Source organism: Vigna unguiculata, chromosome 3, assembly GCF_037176805.1.
Source record: "Vigna unguiculata cultivar grain cowpea cultivar isolate G323 ecotype 2 chromosome 3, ASM3717680v1, whole genome shotgun sequence".
Taxonomy (NCBI): domain Eukaryota; kingdom Viridiplantae; phylum Streptophyta; class Magnoliopsida; order Fabales; family Fabaceae; genus Vigna; species Vigna unguiculata.
Genome location: NC_140794.1, coordinates 21,730,886 through 21,753,129, shown reverse-complemented (window position 1 = coordinate 21,753,129; position 22,244 = coordinate 21,730,886). Strand labels below are relative to the sequence as shown.

Genomic DNA, 22,244 nt, shown 5'->3' with positions numbered 1-22,244 from the left:
ATGTAAAGAAACAAATCAATGACCATTCCATCGAAGAGGGCCTTGATGTAAAGAAAGAAATCAATGACCATTCCATCGGAGAGGGCCTTGATGAAAGGAGGATTTGGACTTGACCAATCCCAAGGAGAGGGTCGTTGTCCGAAAGGAGAACACAAGAGTTAACCATTCCTAAGGAGAGGGTCGCGATGAAAGGAGGATTTGGACTTGACCAATCCCAAGGAAATGGTCGTTGTTCGAAAGGAGAACATAAGAGTTGACCATTCCTAAGGAGAGGGTCGCGAGATAGGCTTAACGGGCCAAGTGAGAAGGGTGTTGTGGGCCAGATTAAGCTAGGATTGGAGGCCAATATAAAACTGGACTTGGTGGGCCAGTACGGATTTGGGCTTGGTGGACCAGTACAGAACTGGGTTTGTTGGGCCAATACAAAATTGGGCTTGGTGGGCCAGTACGAAATTGGGCTTATTGGTCCAGTGCGAAACTGGACTTGGTGGGCCAGTACGGAACTAGGCTTGGTGGGCTAGACAAAATTAGGCTTGATGGGCCAGTACGGGACTGGGCTTGGTGGGCCAGACAAAACTAGGCTTAGTGGCCAGTATGAAACTAGGCTTGGTGGGCCAGTACGAAACTGGGTTGGTGGGCCCGACAAAATTGGGCTTGATGGGCCAGTACGAAACTCGGCTTGGTGGGCCAGTACGAAACTCGACTTAGAGGATATATAAGTCTTTGAAGATGATCCTCAATTTGAGAAATCTCAAGATGATTTTTGTAGATTGATTCCTTCAGAAGAAACAATGGTTGAAGATGTATGATGCATGAAAATGTTCGCTTGTTCATGATGTCAAGGTTTTTGCTTTTCGAATCTGGTGTCAATACATGAATAGTGATATATCATGCAAATGGTTATTCATGATAAAAAGCATGTTTTCTTATTTCAAGCACAAGGGATCAAAACATTATTGTAGAGATCGAAATCCTGAAATGTATGAATGCATGATGAAAAACTTATTATGCTCTGCCTTTTGAAAACTTTTGCTAGAGTCAATTGTTCTCTTTTCAATCATCAAATTCATTGTTGTGGAGATATGTAGGATGAAAATCAACCTATTTTGAAATGGAGTAATGATTGCAAGAGATAGTTGACAAGGCGTTCAAACATTGGTAGCCATGTTTTCAAAGAGAAGAAACAAGTTGTTGAAACTTTGAGAAAATGTTGAAACCCTAACTTAATAAGGAGAAAAACAAGATGTAGAACCTTGGCAAAGCTTAGGAACCCTAACTTAGACAAGAGAGACAAGATGTCGAAACCTTAGTGCAGGGATCAAGGTGTTGTAACCCCGATATGTAGGAGAAACAAGGTGTCAAAACCTTGGTGTAGGGATCAGAGTGTCGTAACCCCGATATGCATCAAAAACAAGGTGTCAAAACCTTAGTGCAGGGATCATGATGTTGTAACCCCGATATGCATCGGAAACAAGGTGTCAAAACCTTAGTCCAAATCAAGGTGTCGTAACCTCGATATGCATGAGAAACAAGGTGTCATAACCTTGGTACAGGGATCAAGGTGTCGTAACCCCGATATGCAGGAAAAAACAAGGTGTCAAAACCTTGGTGCAAGGATCAGGGTGTCGTAACCCCGATATGCAAGTGAAACAAGGTGTCAAAACCTTGATGCAAGGATGAGGGTGTCGAAACCCAAATATGCATGAAAAGTTGAATGCCTGATGAAAATAATGTTGGTTGTGTTTTGTCCTTTGATTATCCTATGCAAGTATGAGCCAACTGTTTCATTTGCAATCATCAAACTCATATTTATTTTCAATGTTTCATGAAAGTGAGGAATGTGATGAAGGATTATGTTGTTCCTTTTTAAGATTATTGAATATGGTGTGAGTTGATTAAGAAAACTAAGTGAAATCCCCACTGGACATTAAGATAGCAAGCTATCTAGATGTGAAGGTTCCTTCACAAAGCTCAAGAGAAGAAGATGATGGATTGATTCAAAACAAAAAGAAAATGGAAAGCACATAAACCATAGAAAAGCAAGAACAATTAAAGGAAGAAGAAAACATAAAATGGAAAGAAAAGGAATGGTAAAAATGTGAGAAGCACGCCACTACAAGGCTAGGCTAGAAGCCATGGCAACCTTGAAGATGAGTGGATGTGTGCCGCCACTTGCTATGCAAGATAAGGATTAGAAGTATTCACTCCCAAGGGAGGAAACTCTCACAAATGGTTGAGACACAAGAGTGTTTTTACTTCAAAATGTTCAATCCTTTTACATGTCTAGGAGCACCCCTTATATAGAAGAGTTTAGGGGCCTCTAAGCCAATAAAAGATACCTAAGGATGTCTCTACAAAAACCTAATCCTAGCTTCTAGAAACTAGGTCAAATAAGGTTACAAAAATGAGAGACAAAAGAGCTAACTATGTGTGTGCAAGGCTAATTTCGTTCTAGCACAAAAGGAGACAAAGAATGTGTCTCATATGTCTCCAAAAAGTGGCCAAAGTGTGATAAAAACAAAGGAGACCAAAGGTACATAGGTACACTTGCTTCATGCCTTTTACTTTATGCTTTATGCCTTTGCTTTACTCTCTCCTCCATATCATTTATGCTCCCCAATCACCATGCGCCACCTAGCATTACTTTCTTACTCCTAATTAACCTACAAAGCAAATAAACATAGATTAGCATGTTGGCTTAAGTCAAGTCAACTATAGTCAACAAGTCAAACCTAGTCAAAGGTCAACAAGTCAACTAAAGTTTATTCAACTAAGTCAACTTAGGGAATCAAAAATAACAAACACAAATGAAATGGATGAAGGATTAGTGAACTTCCTTTCTAAACATGCTTAGTCTTCTTAAGCATGTCCCTCCATCCTTGGTTGGGGTCAATCCTTCATTAGAATGTCACATTTATCGAGGTCTAACATCTGAAATGAGTATATCTTTGACTTTCTCTTTTATGATATTAGTGCACGCATGTTTGAATTCACAAGTGAGTGAAAGCTAGAAATGTTTGGGAAGAGTTTGAAGGAGACTGAGATAGTCGTGCGGGCACGTTGTCTCCACACACCCTTCAAAGGAGAAGCAATATGTGAATATCAAGTTGAAAAACACAAGAATCCCAAAAATTGCCCTAGTTATGGTGTATGAGAAAAAGGGTACAAGGATATTGTACAATGAATGTTAGGGTGAGATATTCACGCGAAACCCACGAAACTGCCCCAATTTTGGTATACACAAAAGATTTTGATCAAACAATGGGTTTTATTTCAAAAGATGGGGATTTATAAGCATTGGGGGTGAGAAATTCATGTGAGACTCACAAAACTGCCCCAGTTTTGGTGTTTGGAGAAGAATTTGAATGAACGAGGGATGTTGTTTCAAAAGGGGTAGTGGAAATGGAAAGGATTTGGTGAAAAGGATTGCCCCAGTTGGTTTATTTTTCTTTCACTTGCCTTCGGTCAGATAATAGGGTGTTCCCTTCTTCATGAGACATTATTTTTCTTTCATTTTTTCTTCACTTTTGAAATCAATTCTTTGGTCTGAACAATTTATTGAAAAACTTTCTATTTTATTTCTTTTGAAGCATTATCTAAACAACATGTATGAAATTTTCGATGGCTTAGAAGGGGTTGGATGAGATGACGAGGACCGACTAGGGAGCTGACCTAGTTTGATTTAGTCTTAGGGCACCAAGTATGTTTGAGCTTGCCCCAACTATTGATGACATGAAGAAAATGATATGGACTTCAAAAGTTGACCCAATGTGAGATTATGGATTGGCCTCAGGGTACAAAATGTGTTTGACTTGCTCCATTTATGATGAAAAAGGTTAGACAAATTAAGGAGAGTTCAAAGATTTCTCTGATTTGAGGACCTGGATTGACGCACAAATTATGTCTGATCTGCCCCAATTATGGTAAGGCATGAAGTGGTTGAAAAAGATGGGGACATCAAAAGTTGCCCTTAGCACGACCATGGCTGGTCATATGAATGGTGATATGAAGCAATTGTCTAGTTTGGATTTTAGAGAAAAAGGTTGGACAAGGTTTGGGATGAGAGCAGAGGATATGGTAGGAAATGAAGATGAAATCCATGAAGAGGGTGAGAATGAAACAACGAAGGAGGATGTCCCTTATCTAATTGATTAACCAGGCTTATTTTAAGGAGCTTCAGGCACATGTGAATGAAAAACTGTCTGAATCACTGAAAGTAAATCTCAAAACATACTTTTCAATCTTTATTTTTCCCTTTTTTTTTGGATTTCAGCACTTCAATATGATTTCCATGAATTAAACTTTTTTGAAAGGTACCGACAATCAGTCTTGGATCTGTGTGGGCTTTATTATGCTTGTATCGTGGTCAAGGCTAAGGGTATGAAAGCAAATGTAGATACTAAAAACTCAAAAAGATGTGATGGTATCTTGGAAGAATGATCTTTGAATAATGCTGCATCATAAATTCATTTGCCTCTTATGTGTTCACCATTTCTCCTTTTTTCTAAACATCGATTCTCCTTTTTTTTTCTTCTTGATGTAACCAAATCATCAGCATCATTTTTTTTTGTCTTTTTCAAACTTTTTGATTCTCATGGATTTTTTTTATTGGTGAACCGTCTGTCAAACAAAAGTGCAAACCATCAATGTGACGTGACCCTTGTTCAAGGTAATTTGAAAGAAAAATATTTGCTCCTTTAAGGCTCAAAGGGGTAATAATAAAGGATGGCATTTTTTCTTTCTAATGATAAAGAAACATGGCCACACATCATTTCCAAAACATGATTATTTTCTCTTTCAAGAAGTTTCAACTCAGGAAGAAAATTGGTTCATGTTACAGGTTGTCCCTTACTTTTATTCTTGTCTTTTTTTTTTGCCTAAACCACCCTTTCAGGTCTTCATTCTAGCAGACATTTTTTATTTTTTATTTTCATGCTAAGAGATTTGCTCGCAGTCTATCCAGGCCAGTGTGCCCATTTTATGTTGATCCTCCATGAAATTCAAAATGTAGGTTTTATGGTGGAAATGTAATGAAAAAAGGATAGTTTGAAAATCTCATGTTATGCAGATTAGACAAATGCTTCAAAAGATATGATATCAAACATTATATATTCATTCAACCTACTGATTTGACCAAAACATGTTTTGTCCCTTTTTTTTTCCAAAACTGCCTTTTTTGGTTTTCAGTCTAACGAACTTTATTTTCTTCTTTTCACATTTTCCTTTTTTTTAATGAATTTTTTTTTCTCGATGAGTTCAAGGACCAACCAACAAGTGTAGACAAGGATAAACATAGGAAATCTACCAACTCTAAGGATTTATGTTTATCAACTTAGGTAATGTCAATGTTGATAGGGCAAATCCTTCATTGTAAGGAAGCCGAAGGATGGACTGTTTCAAACCATGCACACACGAACGTCTCAAAAGAAAAAGTCAAGTCGTTATTCTTGATTAAACATTTGACCCCAGAAAAGTGTGACACCCCATTATTCTTTTTTTTAAGAAGTGAATTTGATGATTTGCGAGAAAAACAAGTGACTCAAAATGTGACAACCTTTTTTTATTTCCTTCTTCTCTTTTGCAGAGTTTGTTTATTCATATGAGGTGAGATGCATGATATGGATTAAAAAAACTATGTACATGCCACAATGACTAAAAACAACAATTGCAACGCAAGTTTGTGCCCAAGAGGCACTTACTCACTTGTATGTCGATGCAATTAAAGAGTACCATGCATGATATGCAACTAATTGAAAAAACCTACATGAGATGTAATGCATGTGCCTCAAGAGGCATTTATTCCCATGATATGATGATCAAATGTGATACAATTATTTGGAAACATCATGCATGATATGTAGAGTGACATAATGAAATGCATGTTTATGCCTCAAGAGGCGCTTATTTTCATGAGATGTGATGTATGATATAAAAATGCTATGCGTGATTGTGCCTCAATAGGCACTTATTCACATGTACATTATGCACACCACAAGATGATGATTAAAGCAAGCAATCTCCCTTTGTGCTTAATAGAGGTTTGGCGCTTAAGGTCTAGGGTGAAGTACATGCGTTCACCGGGATGGTTCCCTAAACTTAAGGATCAAGGTCACTAGAGCTATGGCCCACTTCATGATATTTCACACAATAGTTGGTATACAACAAGGAGTGAGAGTACCAAGGAAACAAGCAAACTCTAGTTGGAGTTCTCACCATGACCACTTGGGAAGTTCATCCACTGTGGCACTGCTACACAATCCCCTCTAATTCTAAGTTACACAGACCCGGGTATAGGGCCTCACTCATGATATGCACAATGTGTGTGTGCAGGGAGGATGATGCATACCCAAAACCCACCTACAGAATAGCTAGAAACTTCCCAGGCAAATAGAGCAATTCAAAAATATCTATCAACATAAGCAAAAATAATTCACACACAATTTACCCAAAAAGAAAATATATACAAACACATATGAAGAGAAGAATATACAAATAAAAGAAGGAGGAAAGAAAACATTAGGAAAAATCACATCAAGTTTGCATATCTAATTAAATGGCTTGACTCTCTAGAATCCCCAGTGGAGTCGCCAGCTGTCGCAACCAGAATCACGACGGGAAGGCGAACCGAAAAGAAAAACGGGTTTAAAAAGAGATTTGGAGTCGCCACCATAGTTATTTTTGGAAAACTATGGAAAACCATAAAAATAAAACAAGTCTGCGAAAAACTAGATTTCAGATCCGGGAGTCGGTTACGTGTAGGGAAGGTGTTAGCACCCTATAGCGCCCGCCCGAGGGCGGTACCTTTAATTAAAAAGGCACAGTCAATGTGGTTTTCAAAATGTTATTTTTTCCCCAAAAATAATAAGACAAAAATGCTAAAAGAAACAAAATGTTTTTTTAAATTTTTTGGGCCCGACAAGGATTGACCTTGGTCCTACGTATTCTCATTAAAGATGAGAAATCAGGGTTACGTAGTTCTTTAAAAAGATATTTAAAAAAACTATTTGGAAAATGATTTGATTTTTTGGAGGTGAATCTGACAAGGACTGACCTTGCTCCTACGTATCTCACAATGGAGAATCAAGGATCACGTAGTTCTTAAAAGATGCGGTTGTTTGAAAATGTTGATATTTTTATATTTTTGGAATTTTATATTTTTTTGGTATTTTTGAATTACTTGAAAATATGTATCACACGATGCGAGCGGTCGGACAGACACTAAAAGGGAAAGAAAATTATTTTTGGTATTTTTTAGAAAATAAGTATCACACGGTGCGGGCGACCGAACAAACACTAAAAGAGAAAGAAAACTATTTTTGTCTTTTTTTAGAAAATTATAAAGGTAGAATTTAATAAAAAGGATAAAAATGGAAAAAACAAAATGTGAGGTGCATGAAGTAAATGAGGTGTGTTTGTTAAAAGGTGGGGGTGCAGCGAGTAAAAGTAAAAAGTGAAGTGAATCTAGAAGGAGGGGTGTGAATTGTGAAAAGTGAGGTGCAATCAGTAACAACAAAAAAGTCGAAAATAAATATGGGGTGCGAGGCTGGCAAACATCAAGGGTGCGTAAAGAAATACACAAACAGTCCAACACAAATAATGGAGGTGCAAAGATTAAAAACGGGGGTGCACAAGTAAATAACATGGTCAGACCCAATTTCTACTCAAACTAAACCTAATTAAAATTAAAGCTCTCCTTTACCCATATGGCAGCCGTCTCTTCTTGTTTCTCTCTTCTCGTTTTTCAGCAGCCACAATGACTCCGACGGTTGAGACATGCGCTCACCTTTTAGCCACCACCAACGACACTAGCCTCCGTTGGAGGCCTCACCGATGACGCCATCGTTGTTCGCCGCTCCTCACGCGAAACGCTCCTACGTCGTGAACAACGTCTCCCCGTTTCTCCAGCACATTCGAGACAGCGCGACTCGCCACCACCGCACCGGCCACCGCAATCGGGTCACGCGAACTCCACGGAAACTGCCACCTGGCCGTCGCGACCCAAACCACTACCATGAATGTCGCTGCTGCTGCAATTAGAGTGCGTCGACATAGCGCCTGCCATCACCACCATTAATGCCACCGCTACCACGACCTGTGTGCGTCACTGGTAGTGCCAACTTCACCCTTCCCGTCGTGAGGGTTTCTTCCCGGCCTAGGCTTTACGCGCTCTAATGCTAGCATGTTACGATTGTTTCCGCATTGTACCACCTTGTCGTAGCCATTTGTGTCTAGACGCGCCGACAGCAATGTCGTCGGTGATTATCTCTTCTCCCTTTCTCTATTTCATATTTGTATTTAGGTGGAAATGATCGGGGAAGATGAAACGTGAATGTTTGGGTTTGTTTGGGTATCTATTCTTTGATTTTATGCAGGTGAGATGAAGGTGAAAACTTGAAGATGAAATTCACTCTATCAACCACGGCTTTGCTCCCTTCTCGTTGTAAAATCCCCCTCAATGTGTTCTTTCTGAATGTGTAATCCTCTGATCTCGTGGGTGGAGAATTAAGGAAGTTTCTTTTCGTTTATTTTGTTGGTGTGGTTTTCCTGAATCTTAGTTTTTTCCTTTATTATGTCGATCCCTCTTTTGTTACGTTCTCTTTGTCTCTGCACCTTCCAATCTCGAGATGTGGGATAAGGCTGAGAGCAGATGTTGCTTCCTACTCCTTCAGCTATCCTGACCATCGCTAGCTAGCTATTACCGGTCATTCCCAATGCATAGCAGGCATGAGTTTGATAACAGAGAGACCTTACGTTACCTCTAGCTTTCTTGCTCTTTTTTTTTTCTTTTTGTTGTTTTATATACATATTTTTTGAAAAAGGAAAAAAAATAAAATAAAAAAGGTAAACAAAATATGATTAAAATCAAAATTAAAAAATTAAGTTTAAAAACAAAAACAAAAATAAAATAAGAATAAGAATAAAACAAAATAAAAATAAAAAAGGTAAACAAAATATGATTAAAATCAAAATTAAAAAATTAAGTTTAAAAACAAAAATAAAAATAAAATAAGAATAAGAATAAAACAAAATAAAAATAAAATAAAAGTAAAATAAGATGAAATGACAAATCAAAATAAAAGTAAAATAAGATAAGAAAAAAAAAGAAATAAAAAAAGGTATTATCCAGACAAAATTGGGTGTTGACACAATTTATGATTACATTTAAATATTAATTTAAGAATAAATTTATATTTATGTAGAATTAATGTAATATTATCATTTTATATTTTTATATAATATTACATTCCATTGAATTTACATTAGAAACTATTTTTTTCTTCATTTAATGTCCTTCGAATCCGAACTTTTCTTATAGTTGAATTTTTTAAACATCAAACAGTAGATAATATTAGGTAATATATTCTTTCTGTGTGTTTTTAGAATAAATTTCAAAATTAATTCATTGAAAATCAAATCGTTTTTAAGTTGCGAAAAAGTAATCGTAATATATATAATAATATTAATAAATTTTGAATTCAAATTTGAAATCGTAACGGACAGTAAAAGAAAAAAGAATGTTATAACCAAAATTAAATTTAACATTTAAAGTGAAAAATATATACAAAAAGTTAATTTTTGTAATAAATACTTTAATATTTCTGATAAAAATATATAAATTCAAATATTCAAAAAATTTGATGACCCATAATGATATAATAATATATTATAAAATATAATAATATGTAATAATGTAAATATAAAATATAATAATATTAATATAATTAAAATATATGTAAAAAATAAAAATTATAATTTTTTAAACTTTTAAAGATAATTAAAATATAAGGTAAAAAATAAGAATTATAAATTTTTTAAACTTTTAAAGATATGGAAATAATTAACTATTTCAATTTCAATATTATTGTAAGATTAAGATTCATATATTGTGAAAATTGGAATTCAAAATATATACAGTAACATTTTCTCTAAAAGCAATTATCAAACTAAAACTTTAGAATGAAAGTGGTATTATTTGTAAGGCCCAGATTTCCTGCCCTAAAGCTTTAAGGGCTGCCCTTGAGCTATTGGGCCTTAGGGCTGGCCCAAAAGATAAAGTCACCCGAGTCTGATCCAATTCCACACTTTTCAGATTTCTTCTACCTTAGTGCTTAGAGCCGCAGCCGCACTCTCTCCGTTAGGGTTTCACTATGTTAACAGTCCGCCTCCCGTTTGGCTGTTCTTAGCTCACATAAGTGCTCTCAGACTCGTAGTTTCCTTCCTTGGTCTGTTTTTCGTAAGTTGTTGTTAGGGTTCCGAAATGACCCATTCTCACACTATTTTCCAGCTTCGAGTGCGTTCCTAGAAGCTGTTCATCCTCCACAATTTGGGTGTCGAGGTTTTCAACTAGCTTGTCCAGGTACGGGAAGCTAGAACCTCACTGTTAATGTGTTTGTACACTATTTTGCGGTACATTTTTATGATTCCTGAACTTGTATGTTGTTGAGATTGCTTGCGATGGTTGGTGTTGTTGTTGGTATGTGCAAAATACGATTGTTACAGGCATGGCAGTGGCAGTGACTGTTAAACTCGCCCAGGCGAGCACGTCTCGCCCAAGAGAGGTGAGCAGAGGCTCGCCCAGACCTTCTCGCACAAATGGTCGCCTAGGCGACTCGCTCAATTTCGAGCAAGCAAGCGTCTCGCCTAGGCGAGGCAAGTCTCGCCTAAGCGAGAACGTGCAGAGGCCCCTGTTCCAGATTCGCGAACTCTCGCCTAGGCGGAGAGGACTCACCTGAGCGAGAGACTCTCGCATGGGCGAGGCTCCTCAGCCTGAGCGACGGTTTGAGCGAGAATGCATTCAGTTTGGGGTTTTCATGTCTTTTGGTGGTTGAACTGTGTTCTATTGTACTATTACGTGATGGTATGGGGGTAAAACGAGTATGCATGTTGAGAGGAGATTATATGTGGGGGAATTATGAGCTTGGCATGATCTCTACATGAATTGTATATGATAAGTTGGTTACATATGTATGTGCGTGTGGTCACAAACTTGGCATGAGCAATAATGAATCTTGGTGGTTGGTAAACCTTTGGTATGGTTGGTATGAGGAGAAACACTTTACTCATGATCGGGAATAACGAGTTGGTAATGATTCAACATATGAGAAATGGAGATTTGTTATGGGTTTTGGTTTGAAATCTTATGTGCAACGTATGTATAAATTCTTGGTTGTTATGTATGTTGGTCTGTGTCAGTGCATAATTCCTTGGGGTCTCTAGGTGAGACTTTCAGGGTTGCGCTTCAATGGTCGAGACGTAATTCCATGGCCCATGTTAGTGGGTGTCCATGGTGGTGCCCCATCTGTATGACTAGGTAAGGATTCAAGGTAAGGTTGCATTCTGACACTCTAAGGAGTCAGTTAGTCTCACCTAGAGCGGACTGACTCCTGTCGTGAGAGTAGCAGGAGGCCTGAAATTCATTAATGGCTAACCTTGTGGTGAGGGAAAATTTATTCATTGTAACACTTGTAACACATAGCTCAGGGGTGAGCAGCTCGAGAGTGAGGAGAGGTATCCACCACAGGTGCAAGCATCCGCTGAATCCGACCAAGTTCTACGTATCCAGATGAGTCGAGTCGAGTCGTAGTGTATTGAATGAAGAGTCATAACGTGCTTGGATGTTGTATGAGTATGGGATGGTGAAAATATATTTCACTGTATGATGAATATGTTGTCGGCTCTAGCTTACCCGTTTTGTTGTATGGTTGTATTGCATGTGGCTACTCTTTCTCGCGATGATCATCAATGTGATTGATGGGAGCAGATGGGCAAGGTTCTCGTGGTCCGCAAGGAAATGGCGATTCCGCTACTTAGCCATCTGGGCTGAAGTTTAATTTTTTCCCGTCATGGTTATTTAGGGCAATGACCCATGTATTGCCTTATGCTTTACTACTCTATTCTCCTGTTAGACTTTTATCTTGTTCCCTTGGCATTGTGGTGTGCCTAGAACTTGTAGGGGCTGTGTATGAGACCCCAGGATTGCACTATTGATTTATTCGTGTCTGACGTTTCTTTTAATTCCGATTAATAATTAAATGGGACGTTACACTATTTGACTAATTAAACAAAAAATATACCAATAAAATTTGAATTTTAACATTAAAAAAAATTGTAAAATAGTGTAGGTTTTTCAATAGATTCTTATAATATCTCTAAACAACTTTCAAATATTTTTAACTTATAAAAAAGATTCGTATTTAATATATTATCAAAATCTAAAAAATGATAAATTGAAAAAATTTAATGGAAATACATTAATATTCACAATTAAAAACAATAAAAGTTAAAAATATGATATAGAAAATAAACAAGTAATATAATATTTAGGAACAAAAGCTCTATGATTCTTAATAATATAATAATATATTAACATATTAGTCCTAATATAATAATAGTAATAGTAAAAATAATTAAAATATGGTGTAAAATAATAAATAAATAATTGTAAAATTTAAATATGAATTTTTAAATACTTTTAAATAATTTTCACATATTTTGACATTTTACACAAACTTAAACAATAATTTAAAAAATAATTTTTATAACATAGACATTGGTATATCATTACAAGTTAAAATTATACATTCTTAAAATTTTTAAAGATATAAAAATCACTGAGGATCTCGATTTCAATATTTTTTTTTTCTAAATTAGGATATATATTGTCAAATTTGAAATTCAAAATATATAGTAATAAAGTTTGAATTTAAATTCTAAATTTTAAAAGCTATAAAATATGATAGCAAAGTTAAAATTTGAAATTCAAAATCCAAAAAAAATGTGAAAAAAGGACTCCAATAGAAGAGTCTACCAAATGTCTAACCTTTGTACCTTTGTATTTTTGCATAGTGTACTATTTATATTTGTCTACATAGTCTACATTTTGTAAGTTTTGATTGTTTACTATTTATATTTTGTTTGCAGTCTAATATTTGTATCTTTAAAGAATCTACTATTTATATTTAGGTGTAATTAGTCGGATAATACTCACTTTTGTTTGGATATGTCAGTTTGATACCCGCTTTTAAAAAGGTGTCAATTGGATCCTAACTTTGGAATAGATGTCTCAATCAAGTCCCTTTGAGAAAAAAAGTATTAACGTCATCAATGGTATCGATATTGAAAATGACTTATAAGAGTGAAAGGAACCTAATTGAGACATTTTTTCAAAAGTTGGGACTCGATTGACACATTTTTAAAAGCGAGTACCAAACTGACACATTTGAAGAGAGTGAGTACTATCTGACTAATTAAACATTACATTCATATGCACGATCTATCATTTGTAGCTTTATATCGTTTACTCTTCACATTTTTTGTATCGTCTAATGTTTGTATCTTTATTAAGTCTACTCAACAATTTCTATATCTCCATCATTTTTATTATTAGAGAATCAACTATTATATTTTTCTACATGTTTTACTCAATATTTCATTAAAAATTAAATTTGATTTCTTAATTTTAATTAACTAAATCTTAATATATTATTTAAAATAGTTATATATAATATATTTTATTAAAAATATATATAAAAAACTTAAATACATTTTTATTATAAAATCAATTAAAATACTATCATTGAATTTTATAAAATAAAATTTATATTAAATTTAATTATACTTTTATAATTTCAAATTAATTTAATAAATATATTATAATTTTTAATTTTAAAATTCGATATCCCGTGCGTTGTACGGATAGAAATACTAGTCTAATTTAAAGACCCATAATAGGCTAGTGTTTTGGAATTTTGTTTCTAAGACCTACTTAATGCATTCCAAATTGTTATAGTTTTAATATTTTTAGATTCTAACATTCAGAAGAGTGTGGCAAAGCATTGCATTGAAGAAAAATAGAAGCAAAATAACCAAAAAAAAAACAAACAATGTTCTGCCAGGAACATGATACCTAAAACTATGAATGCAGGCACTTTAAAGAAAAATTCTTTTGCTCCAAACCGTACATATTTCCACTTTCATACAATTCTTTTTGTTGCGTAGAAGAAGAGCAGAAAACGCAACAATCTAAACGAAATCTGAAAACTTAACCAAAACCTTAAGTTTTTCACCATAGGAGATTCATGCAGTGTGGTGTGGTGAGAAAGAACACGACAACGACGGTGTGTTGTAGTGAGGATGAAGTCAACAGGGAGAAGGAAGACAAGGAGGATTGTGCATAAACACGAGGAAGAGTACTATTGTAACATCTCTACTGAAAATTACTTAAATAAAATAAATAGATAGTAATTGAAATTCAAACATCATAATTTATTATTCCAAAACGCGAAAAAATTGAAAATTATTCAACATGCTTAAAATTAAATAAAACCACTTCATAAATGTATTACAAATTCCAATAAACCGACTAAATAGAAAAAAACATAATCAAAATCTCTAGCCAAAAGTCCCATGCTAGCCCTCTCTCCATCGCTACGCTTCAACATCATCACCTAGAATATCATCTGCTTCTGTGTGACAAGTCACACGATCATCGCCAAACACAAACAAAAAGGGTGAACTCATAATAATTAACATATAAGTTAACAAAATCAAGATACACCTGACTATTTTATTCTAGATAGTTCTTGGTCAAGACCTTAATACCTCAAGGCTTTTCAACCTTCAAGTCACACAAATAATTGGCTGTGGACTCAAGATATATAATGCTTCCACGAACATGCCCGCTTGTGGTCCTGCCTATACGAACCTCCCCACTCATAGTCCAACTCTACAGACCTCCCCGCTCATAGGCCAACATACGTGATCCACCAACTATGAACCTCCCCGCTCGCAACAACTCTCAAGTGTGAGCACGGAACATACGAACTTCCCCACACGAGAGCATCAGGATATGAACCTCCCCGCTTATATCATCACATGTTCATCACCAGCCATGAACCTACCCGCTCATGACACAATATCTCCTTATCCAAGTCTCACATCACAACGTGATAACAAAAACAAGAAAAGTTCTTGGCTGCAGTGCTTTCACTTGGCATTGCCTAAGTGCCGCTAGGCGACAATCCAGCATAGACCGCCTAGCGGGACACCCTCGTCGCCAGGCACCAAGTTGCAATCAGACTCACAATCTTAGTGTCTATCACCTGGCGAGTCACACCTCGTCGCCAGGCACCACGCGTTGTAGGAACACCCCTGCTAGTCCTATCGCTTGGCGTTCACTCGTAGGTCGCCAAACGCCACACCAGTAGCCCAATTCTATTGGTTTTGGCACCCTAAATGGATTGTTCTAAATCCAAATTATCTCCAAAGGCAATAAGGTACGTTCCCAATTTAGTACCTGATTCTATATACCCTGCCACTCTATCCATGATTCAATTCCTTATACTTTCCTTCACAACTTCATATATTCAAGGCATATATTCAAGGCATATGATTCACCCCTAAGCCTCTTATCTTACCCCTCAGGTTAGTCCAGCTTATGACAACCACACCCAACCAGTATCTCAGCTCCAAACAGCTCACTATGTTTCCCCGCTGTGCATGCGCCATATCTTTACCTTAAATATTCCTTAATTCAACTTAACGCAAACTTAATTAGTCTTTAATCTGCCATAGTGAAATTATCAAACGCCTCAACATCCTCTCTTGAATACAACTATGTTTTCCAGAGCATAAAATCCCCATTAACATTATTCCTTTATCCAATTTTTAATTACCTTTTTAATATCAATTCACACATATACATTAACATAAACACATCATCATATCCTATTCTCATCGACACAAATTTACATTAAAATTGCAACACACAGCCAAACGCTAAAACTGGAAATTTTCCAGTTATCGCCTGGCGGCAGATCATGCGCCGTAAGGCAGCGTATGAAGTTCTGGGAAAAACCCAGTTTTCCTTATCCCTACGACAACCCTTAATCTATCCCAATCATCGTGTAATTAGGCCAAATTCATAGATAACTCGAGGAACACATTACACAGGTCATGTTTACAATTCATATAACAACTAAACTTTGGAATTCAGATTCCTAATTACTTCCTGTCAAACCCCCAATCATACACTCATAATTCATTTAGGTTTTAATTCATTCAACATATTCATAGGAAGACAATTTCCTAAATTTTTCAACAGTACATTCACACCATAAACACATAGTACATATTCCAGAAATCACAATGACTCCTGCACCAAAACAACACTCAAAACAACCCAAAATAGTGTTGTGCCGTCTGGCGGTGTTAAACAACCACTAGGCGGTTCATACCATAACCCAGAAAATTGGGTAGAAATAGATGAGTCGCCTAGCGACACACTCATGACCGCTAGGCGATTTCTGGGTGGGAACCCAAAAACTTACGAAAAAATCTAGGAGTAGCTCTGGATAAAAATATATTACTAAAATAACAAGCAATTAAATTAACACACAATTGACATACATAAGACTCGAACCCAAGTCTTCTCAACATAACTAAGTACTCTTAATCACTTGAGCAAGTATTATTCCATATCATAAAGACTAATAATTAATGTCATAAAGACTTCCACATCATAAAGACTAATAATTAATGTCATAAAGACTTTCATTATCCGCATTTATTAGATAATTATTTATTTAATTATTTAAATTCCTCGGATCTTACAATTATTCGAAAGATTTTCGATGGAGGGACCTTTTCATTTTATGCCCATTTTTTTACTTTGAAGTGGGATTGAAGTAATTTTCATTCTAAACACATTGTTTTAGTGTCACAAGGAAGGAATAAAAAATTTGTGGCAGAATTAATTTTAAGTTTTTTTGTTGGGACAAGTTTTCAGTTTTTACATTTTTTAAAGTTTATTTTAGACCACAATTTTAGATTTTAGCCCACACCTTTTAAAACCACATTTAAATAAATGTGGCATAAAATATCTACAGTTTTAAAACCGTGGCCTTTAACCATCTATAAGTCATATTCATAAAAATGTATCCTTTTCTGTGTTTAGGCTATGATTTTATACATGTGGACAAATTTAGTGTGGCTTAAACTAAAATATGTTGTAGTGATTTCAATGAAAAGAAGAGGACTAAAATCATGAACCAGAGGAGACAGTGTGCAGAAAACGTAAACCTATGTAGAAAACGTGAAAAAAACCCTAAATAGTTGTTGGCCAAGATGAAGAAAAATGTTAATCCACTGGTGGCTACTTCAAGGGCTCTCCAATAGTCTTCAAAAAGGCACCATGAGTAGACTGAATGAAGAAGAAGGGTTCTCTCCACCTAAAAATCTAAGGAATTCGTGATCACATCACACAAGATGTGCAAACTTACAAAATGGCCACTTTGGGCTGCAAAATTACATAAAATGCCACTAAGCTAAAATAAAAGTATAATATATTTTAACGAAATTGTGTTATGAGAAGTAAATAAAAAAAGAGTATTATGGAGGGAAAGATGGTGCCACTGGAAAACGGCGTAATGTGTAATGGGAGCATAATGGCATTTTCAAATGCCATATTTTGCATACAAAATGCGGCGGTTATAGAACTATCGTATTATGAAGCAAATTATGACAGTTTTTTATAACCGCCATATTAAAACCGTCATATTTACTTCAATATTTTGTAGTGTATAATTTATCATCATCAAAACTTCCTCTTCATGATTTAATGTTTAATAAGCATCTTATCTTAAATCAATAGATATGAGTCTTACTACATCATGTTGTATATTGAGAATAATAAGAGACCTAAATGAGTAAAAAAAATTTGTATGTCAAAGTATCGTTGTTCTATATTTTAACGAAGTTGTGATATTATACCATACTATTGAAAATTGCTTTCTTAATTTTTACGAGAATTGTAAATTTGTGGAGATAATAAAATGTAAAGCGGTAAAAGGAGATGCGCAAGCGAAAATAATAAAATGGAGTGATTACAACATTTTGCTTCGGTAAAAAGAGAAAGACAGTAGTGTTTATTTTTATATAACACAATACTACGTATCTTTTTATATAATTTTTTTTCTTTTATTCTTGTTTTATTTTTATTTTTGTTGTTATTATCGTAGAAGAATGTATCGATTTGAGAGACTAACTGCAACATATTGTATAATGAGAATAATAGAAACCCAACATAATTTCCGCTTATATTTCCGCTTTGCAGTAAAAACATATATATTTTAACGAAATTGTGTTAATACATCAGACTTGTCGCAAATTGTTTTTATTTTTACGAGAGAAAGTGAAACGATGAAAGGAGAGAAGGCGAGTGAAAATAATAGAATGGAGTAGATGCAAGACTTTTACTTTGGTAAAAAGAGAAAGATCGAAGTTACATATCTGAATAAGAAATAAAGGCATCGCATGTGTGTGTGTAGTAGGTGCGTGAATTACAGCTTATTGAAATAATTATGAGAAGATAAAAGTAAGTGCAACGAAGGGGAACATGATGTTGTATGTTGTAATCTACGGGGAGAGGAGTTTGGCAGCGAGGGTTGTTTTTGCAAGTGGAAGACAAACGAGGTTGTGTTTTCTTGGAACAGTGAGGCCAGCTCTCTCTTCCATGCTAACTTTGGCATCATCACCTTTGAGTACATGTCCTTGTGGGTCAAGCACTTGAAGGTCAAAGCACTGGATAACAGATGCAAGAAGAGTTGCCATTCCTGAAGTAGACAAATTCACTCCAGGGCACATTCTCCTACCTGACCCAAATGGGAGAAGTTGAAAATGCTGTCCCCTTAGATCAATAGGACCAACTGCCCCTTCACCTCCATTTTCTAAGAATCTCTCGGGACGAAATTCCGATGGTCTGTCCCAGTACTTAGGGTCTCTTCCTACAGCCCACACATTGAAAAGTATCAATGCACCCTCTGGGATAACACACCCCTCAATCTCACACTCTTCCACACACTTTCTCTTCACCACTGGGAGTGGTGGGTGCATGCGGAATGTCTCCTTCACAATCGCCCTGATGTAAGGAAGGTTTTGAGTATCAACTTCATCAACCAGTCTATCTTTTCCCACAACACTGTACACTTCCTCCCGAGCCTTTTGCAACACCCTAGGGTTGTTGATAAGTTCTGCCAAAGCCCACTCAGTAGCCACGGCTGTGGAATCTGTCCCAGCTGAGAAGAAATCCTGTCAAAACAAAAGCTTGGTGAGTATATTTTTAGTCTTTAGTAGTGCGTCAACATTGTTTCTTAAAGCATTAACAACTTACCACAACAAGACCCTTGATCTGCTCCTTGGTAATTTTGATCTCCATGGTCTCGTCCTCAGCGAATTCAAGCAAAGTATCGAGGAAGATACCGCTCTGCTCTCCCTCAACAACTTCTCCATTCTTTCTCCTTCTAACGATCTCTTGGCGCTTCTTGATAACCTTCTCAATGACGGGGTCGAACTTGTTGAATATCTCATCAATCCTCTTCTCGTACTTTCCAAACTTGAGCTTCTTCAAGGGCCAGATGAAGTCAGTGAGACTGTACTCTCCGAAAATCTTAACCGTCTCGCGAGCCAAATCTCTAACCTCTTCGGCCTCACCAAGCATGAGCATGGAGATGGTGTTGTTGGTCCACTTGAGAAGCTCCTCAGTGACGTTAAGAGGTTGTTGGGCCTCTGCACTTTGGGCGAGAACTCTGAGAACCTTGCGGATCTCATGGCTCCTCAATGGCCTCAACTTGTTGACGGTGGTGGCGTTGAGGAGGTCGTTCATGATGAGCTTCCTGATGAACTTCCAGTAAGGACCGAAGGGAACCATGGCAACGGAGTTATCATAAGTGAGGCGCTTAATGGCAGAGGTTTGGAACCTTGTGTTGAAGGAAGCAGCCTCGTGGGTTTGAAGGAAGAGTTTGAAGAGCTCAGGGGTGGAGGCAACAACGGTGGGCATAGACCCAAAGTAGAGAGAGTACAAAGGGCCATAACGTTTGGATAAATCTATGAGAGAGTGGTGTAGAAGTTGGTCTTTCAAAAGGTGAAGGTGTCCAATCAACGGAAGCCGAGGCTTTGGGCTTGGAGGGTTGGGAAGGTGGCGAAGTGCCTTCGATTTTGCGCTCGGTGTGGGACGCAGGTGCAGAAACAGACCCAGCACCAACAACCCAATTGCGATTTCGAGCAACATCTTCTTTCTTTCTGCTTCTTCTCTCTTCTTATTATCTTGCTTTCTCCCGCTACCTCAAGGTTAACAACTCTCTGTGTTTTACGTAAGAACCATTCGAAGTGTTCGAGGCTAAGAAACCAAGATACTTTTGGCCTGATATAAAGGCTTGGAATGCTTCGTTTTTATATGCATCGGAGGGGTGCATCTGTTGTCCTGTGGGCCCACAAAGAATTTTAAGAGAATGATTCCAGATGTTTTTGTTGCAAAAAAGTGTATGTATCTCACCTACCACGTAAGGTATGTATGGTCTAAATTATGGTGCTGAGTGGTGTATGGTCTAAATTATGGTGCTGATTGGCTGCGCATCGGATTTGGTTTGGTTTTGGAATTGGTGCGCAACTCGAGCCAGGAGGCCCTCGGCAACTTCGCTTTGGAACACTGCCACGGGCGGAGCATGTTGATAAATTCTGAAGTCAAACATGGCTATTTTATTATTGTTTCACTAGGACATAATGAACTGTGAGACACCAAAATTTAGTCCGGCAACCAAATATTATTTCAAATAAGGCAACCGAGGTTTTAAACATATGTGACGCATGAGACACCTTTCCTTCATGGGATGCGATACCGTTGAAATATGCTCTATTTAAACTATTAGTTTAAGTCATACAACATTTATTGGTAAATGACACGCACTTAATTAACTTTTAAATCCTTTATTTTATTACTTTTTTATTATATTAAATATTTAAAATATTTATATTTTTTAATTACATATTTATTATTTGATATTGTCGTCCACTAAACTAATAGAATGTTATCTTGTATAATTATCCCTTATCTATCTTAACATGAAAATAATAATACTTTTGGATAACCAAAATAATCCAATCAAAATTTATATATTTTATTATGATGATTAATATAATTAAAGAAGCACATTATTTATTATAACCATAACTATCAAAAATTAAAATTTATATATTTTATTATGATGATTAATATAATTAAAGAAGCACATTATTTATTATAACCATAACTATCAAAAATTACATATGTATAAAGGATGACTCTTCGTTTGTTCAAATTTTCTAATTCATTAATAATTTAATAAAATCTAAAAATTTTAATTTTTAGGATAAATAATTATATTGTTGTAAGAAATTTATTATTCATTTTATATTTCTATATTGTTTTGATAATCTTTATTACAAAAAATTATCTTTTGTAGATGTAGAAATAAAAAGAGTTAAAATAATAAGACTAATTATGCTATCAATCAAATTAAAATGTATTTGATTTCCCAGTACTTGGTAAAGATTGAAATAATTCAAACATAATTGATATACTACTAGAAAAAAATGACATATAATGATCGATTTTAGTGACTGAAAATGTCAGTGACGATTAGTGACTGAATTAGTGACCAAATATATATTTTCTAAATGAGCAACTAATTTAATAACTGATTTTTTGGTCATAAAATAGAAGTCACAAGGGTGACAATTTTAATTATTTTTTATGTTATTAATTTGTTTTTAAGTTAGAAATTAGAAACTACCTCCCAAAATTTTGACACATTAAAAATTCCCTCCGAAAATTCACTTTCCAAAAACTCCCCCAATCACGATGTAAATATTTACAAAACACTTGACTAGATCACCGAATTCATTCCAAACTACACTAACCACCAGACTCACTGTTCACCAACACACAATATCCCACCACTAGGCAAACTAGAACCAGCTCCCAACGAACAAGAACCAAGCTCCTACAAACCAAAATTAGGCCCTACGAACCAAAACTAGGCCCTCCACAAACTAACACCAAGCCCTTCACGATCCAACTTCTGTAATTAGCTTCACGAACCACACTAGACCCTTCTCAAACCAAAACCAGGCATGCACCTGACCACACTACTTCGTGAACCATACCAAGAAACGCAAACCCTAATCTAGGGAAGCTTAAACCCTTGACGAAAAATTAATTGATCATGTAAGTGAATGCAATGTCTATTTTTGTGATTTATCTAGGGTTTTATGATGGATTTATGGTTTAACAATTTGAATTTTCTTGGATGGGTTTTGTTTTGGTTTTATTTTGTTTTTTTCATATTTTATTATATTTTTTGATTTAATTTTATTATGGCTTTCTTCAACTATTGTGTTTTACATATTCATTTTCCTTACATTTTTGGTAA

At 35.8% G+C, this 22,244-nt stretch overlaps 1 protein-coding gene across 1 annotated transcript; it reads right to left on the bottom strand.

Annotated features, from left to right (window-relative positions):
- Window positions 1-18,224: 18,224 nt before the first annotated feature.
- On the bottom strand, window positions 18,225-20,187 carry LOC114177618 (2-hydroxyisoflavanone synthase-like). Its single transcript, XM_028063036.2, has 2 exons — window positions 19,169-20,187; window positions 18,225-19,086 (listed from the first exon to the last, which is right to left on the bottom strand). Exons 1-2 carry the CDS (start codon window positions 20,063-20,065, stop codon window positions 18,415-18,417), a joined length of 1,569 nt encoding a protein of 522 aa, XP_027918837.1. The 5' UTR covers window positions 20,066-20,187; the 3' UTR covers window positions 18,225-18,414.
- Window positions 20,188-22,244: the final 2,057 nt, after the last annotated feature.